Here is a 5,144-nt window from a genome sequence, read left to right as displayed (position 1 = left end):
AAAAAAGAAATAAATATCTAAAAAAATAATAAAATGAGGACTGGAAGGTACAGCAAGAGTGTGGATCCTGTGAAATGAGGGTGTACATTACACTAATTTATTTAACCATTAAGAGTTGAGCACGTGGAGCATTTGACCACGTGAGGTCATGTTATGCTAAGATGGCATTTGAACAGAAGCGTAATACTGAGGTGCAGACCGCACTGGAAACGGCGAGCTTTTTTATTCTTAATTTGCTTACAGCACATGCGAATACGGAATACCTCGAGGCGGTTCTCGATGAAAAGTCCTGTATTTATAAAATGAATTAAAATTGATAATTTAATTTGCACTTACCCACAAATATCTACATTATTTTTATCATAAAATATTGAATGAAATACAAACTAACTTAATGCTCTTTTTTTACTGCAAATATAGTTTTATAATTAATTGTGGTGCCCCAAAATATCAAAGAAGGTTAAATTCCTCTTTCTTTTAACATGTGAGATGTGACAATTTCTAAACTTCTTTAGCAATAAAGAATATGTTTAAAAACCATAAAACCTAATACGAGTGGCAATTACTTGTTTAAAAGAAGATATTATGGTGGATTGTATTTGCAATTTTGAAAAAAAAAAGTGAAAATTAATTTTTTTATTAAAAATTAATTTATAAAATGAATACGTATCTTTAAAGCAAAAGATAGAAAAAACTGAAGAGAAAAAACGGTGTGGCACACTAATGCAAGGATGGTAGTATTAATTATGAACGTGGCGCGATGCGCCCAACACTGACACCGGCACAACGCCAGCAACGCAGGCCAGCTCGCCACCTTGCATGCCGTGGCCTTCGTGGGTAGCCAGAAGTTTGTATAACGCTGTTATTATATTAACCATGACCATGACGTCGATGCGTCTATCTACCACTACCTGTATCTGTATTAAATAAAGTAGAGTAAGAACTAAGAACTAAGACGAAAGCTTTCTTATTAGGATAAAAGATTAAAAGGGTCATGTTATTTGCTAAAAATATTATCAATAAAAAGTTTCAACAAAAATCAACTAACAATTTTAAAAAAATTTGGTGACTAGATATTTTATGTGTTTAATTCATGAAAAAATTAAAACCTTTTTCTCTTAATCAATATTTATTTTTAATTTTAAATTTGATACTAAAAACCAAAGGTTTACTTCATCATCATATGCATAAACTGGAGAGTGGAGAGTGGAGAGTGGATCCTTTTCAGTGAAAAAAATTAGATGTTATATAGTGTGTAATTTAATTTTTTATTATTTTTTTCTTTTATTTAATTTTAGTCCTACTTAGAGAATTAAAAGTAAAATATCACACTTTATTCTTTCACGGGTTTTTTTTCATTGGAGGGGATTTATTTCCATATAAACTGCACATAAACACGGAACACAATACGAGACACACAGTATTTAAAGATTTTATCCGCTATTTGGCTTAGTTAAATCTCGAATCCGAGTGTACTTGTTGCAAACCATACGGGATTTGGATTTTCTAAAATTTAAATTTTACTTTAGAAAATAAAGTGTGATTTTTTACTTTTGAATAGTTTTTTTTTATGTTTATTTTTTATCCCATTTATAAAATTAATGATAAAAAATTATATTTTATTCTCTAAAATAAAATTTAAATTTTAGAGATGACCACTGCAGCAAGACCAAGACCGTGTGTTCAATATTTGAGGTTGATTACCATCTCTTACGGGGCCAAGGCCGTTCATTCTACAAATTTGTTTATTTATTGAAATAGACCCACTAGACGCTCCACCAAAAGGAAATTAAAAGGCCTTTTTTGGTGGGGGAGTGGGTGGGTTGAGGAAAGAGGGATGACCCACTTGAAAACGAATAAGAGAAAAATGTGGATCATGGAAAAGCCTCTTCGCAAGGTAAACGCCATTTAGGCCCTTCAATACTGCTGGGTTCAAAACAGCGTCCATTTCTAGCTTTATTTCTGCAAAGCCCGATGCGTCTCAGAGTTAACGTTGATGCCGCAAAAGACGTTTTTGCTAATGTTTTAAGCTTATTAGCACCATGTTTTCTATTATCAGTTTATGACTTTTTTCCCCTCCTGAATTACTATCACGCTCACATTTCAGCTACTGTTGCTGGGGATAAATTTGCAAAAGCTTGATGTTTTCGTTATAACAAGTAGCCAAACAATAATGATAAGAATGTTCATGGCTCTTGATCAGAACAAAGAAGTAACTTTTATTCACTACTATGCTATATTCCGAAATTTTATTTTTACCAAAGGGTAATGAAGACAGGAGAAAAAGTCTTGACAAGAAAATAGGACAGGTCAAATAAGGGCTAGAACATTTAATTCCAAAATACCCAATGGCAACAGAATATATGGTGAAAAGTAATTGGCAGCAACGGTTCTGGCAACTGGGTTTGGGAAGCTAAGTTATTGGACAATGAAGCTATGGTTTTGGCCTTTCACCATTAGAAATAAGTCAATGACAATTAATACTCACTTCTCTTAAGTTCTCTAGATGCCCTCCACCACCGAACATATTTTGGAACTTGGAAGTAACTAATGTGGAGTTTTTATTATTCTTCTTTAAAGTTGAAGTAACCATTTAACATTATTTTAACCAAATATGTCACGGGTTTATAACTTTTTGCCTTTCAGTTTCAGCTGCCTTAAATATCTTGATTAATATAAGCGATTAAAGAAAGTATGCTTTGCTTTCGCCGTCGGTCATGGGATGCTATGCTCACCCCATACAGCCGAGAATAATTGGATTTCATTACATGAATATTGAAGATGATATCTTAAATGGAGTTTTACACTTTTTACTTTACCTCATCATACTTTAATTTTGTGGTTCTTGAGGGGAAAACAAAATAAAATTGAAGATGGATGATTGCTTACAGGTATGAGAACTCATAGCACTCTACAGCAGCAACTACTTAGACATGTTTCATGTCTTACCGTACGGACCAGAGCATCGTATATATATTTAGAAAATATTTTAGTAACCGAAAAAAGCCAAAAGTACACTGAGGTACTGAGCTATAGGAACTTGTCTCAAGATTGATGTGCTGAATGAACTTCACACCTTTTACCTTTGGGTTTTAATTTTGAAATGGAAAGAAATTTTTAGCAGCTGTGTTTCTTTTGTGACTCCAGAATACGAATGTAATATCAAATGGGAAAGAGAGTAAAAGAACTGAATACAATCATCAACAACCATGGTAATTAGTAAACGGTAGAATCAGATTCTGTTCTTCTTAGTATTATTATCAATTTCTTCTCTAAACCAATATCATGAACAAATAAAAATTAAAGAGAGAACAAAAGAAAGAAGAAGGAAATTTAGCTCGTATTCAGTTTCTTCGTTAAAATTATGAAACATTTTTGAGACAACATACATAACAGTAAATACATTACATGAAAGTAGCAGAAAACCAAAACGTTTGGTATACTTTTCCCACCCCAAAAAAGAAAAAAAATCCCCAGAAAATAAGCCATTTCGGAGAGAGGATCCCGCAAGCGTTACAGTACACACACTCTTCTGAACAGGCGTAACATTTACAGCTTGATGAACAAAAATTACTTCCACAACTGGATCTCTTCTCTCTCGAACCTTCTTCGATGAAAGAAAGAAAGATCTATCCCCAAAATTAAAAAAAAGAAAAAAAAGAAACACCTTCTCTTCTACTTTTTCTTTTTTTGTTTTTACTTTTCTCTTTTTTCTGTTGTTTTTTTAGTGTATTCTCTCTCTCTCTCTGATAACCCTAAAATTGCATCGAGGTGGTTGGTTTTTTCATCTAAGCGGCAGCAACCGTTCCTGTACGGAAAGAGTACTCTTGAGCCCTGTTTGGTGATGTGGATTTTCTTTGCTCCTTTTTTCTCAAAGCTTTCATGGAAGAAGAAAGGTTCCGATTCTTCTCCTTAGCTTCGTCTATCTCAATCTGTTCTAGCCTGCACTCTTCGCTACAGAAAGGAGTGTCACCCCTGCCATCAAATTTCAAAATCAGATTCCAACTATCCAAACCCTAAATCTAAAATAACAAAAATCCATTGCGGAATTGGGGAAAGGGATCTGGAATTCTTGAATCTTGATTCTAACCTGTACATGAAGATGTCTCTGTTTTCCCCGAGTGGCTTCTTGCAGAGGAAACAAGAATGGAGGAAGTGAGGTTGGTGATCTTCGAATCTTGCATCGTAGAATCTGGCGGCAGATCTCGGCGAAGAAAGCGAGAAGGGTGCTCCTCTAACGCCAGGGTTTCTGTAATAGGTAGCGTATCCCATAGTCCTGGAAACAAGGGTGTGTTGATATTGGAAGTAGTTGTGACCTGAATGGCCAGGCTCTGTGTCAACCACAGAATCGTCTTCGTCAAAGAAACAATGTCTCTGGTTATTTGAAGCAGCCATGTTCGCAAAGAGAAATGCGTTTGTTTGAGAAAGAGAAAGAGTGTGTGATGGGAGGGTGGTTTTTAAGAAAAGGAGGTTGAAGGTAGGTGGTGAAGGGGGAAGAAGAAAGAAAGGGTGATAGTTATAGAGTGTGGTTGATTGTATGCGGAATACAAAAGTGGGGGCTATAATAAACAACGGCAATCCTTGGTTTTTCAACTTATCAGAATCCGTCCTAGTCATGAATCCATCGGCCCAAAAATACATGCCTGCATTTGCCCCTTCAACTAAATTATATTCCCATTTTATATTGGTTTTATTAGGTGTTTTTTTTTGTAATGAAAAACATTATAAATACATTGATTGAAAATTATAATTATACTCTCTTTTTTTTTTCATAAAACACCTTAACTATTAAGATCCTTTTTTCTAGTTTTGAACTAAAAACATCTTTTAAATAATTATTTATTTATTATATTCTTTTTTTTTAGTTCAATTTGTATGTATTCATAACTTAATTATTAATATTAAAAATAAATCTATTTTTTAACTATGATGTCTCATTAATTAATTATACATAAACAAGACTAATTAAGTTTCATATTAATTGTGTTAAAAAAATTGAGAAAAATAATTAAACAAATATATTGTCTTAAAATGAAATTATTTATAATAAAAAAATTAATCACTATATTTAAGAGTAAATATCTTTAAAAGAACAAAAATATTAATATAAACGGAAGAAAATGACAAATAGATCATTAACCTTT

At 33.1% G+C, this 5,144-nt stretch overlaps 1 protein-coding gene across 1 annotated transcript; it reads right to left on the bottom strand.

The window, feature by feature from the left end:
• Positions 1–3,332: 3,332 nt before the first annotated feature.
• On the bottom strand, positions 3,333–4,754 carry LOC112747887 (uncharacterized). The gene is made up of 2 exons (XM_025796097.3): positions 4,091–4,754; positions 3,333–3,975 (listed from the first exon to the last, which is right to left on the bottom strand). The coding sequence occupies exons 1-2, from the start codon at positions 4,639–4,641 to the stop codon at positions 3,789–3,791; spliced, it is 738 nt and encodes a 245-aa protein (XP_025651882.2). The 5' UTR covers positions 4,642–4,754; the 3' UTR covers positions 3,333–3,788.
• Positions 4,755–5,144: the final 390 nt, after the last annotated feature.

This window comes from Arachis hypogaea, chromosome 15 (genome assembly GCF_003086295.3).
Source record: "Arachis hypogaea cultivar Tifrunner chromosome 15, arahy.Tifrunner.gnm2.J5K5, whole genome shotgun sequence".
NCBI lineage: Eukaryota > Viridiplantae > Streptophyta > Magnoliopsida > Fabales > Fabaceae > Arachis > Arachis hypogaea.
This window is presented reverse-complemented; position numbering and strand designations above follow the sequence as displayed.

What these genes read in the sequence shown, in the direction of transcription:
- LOC112747887 (XM_025796097.3), bottom strand. Translation starts at nt 4,641, where the DNA reads ATGTATTTTTGGGCCGATGGATTCATGACTAGGACGGATTCTGATAAG. An exon ending in AGAGACATCTTCATGTACAG is followed by an intron (nt 3,976 to 4,090) that starts GTTAGAATCAAG and finishes ATTTGATGGCAG; the next exon opens with GGGTGACACTCCTTTCTGTA.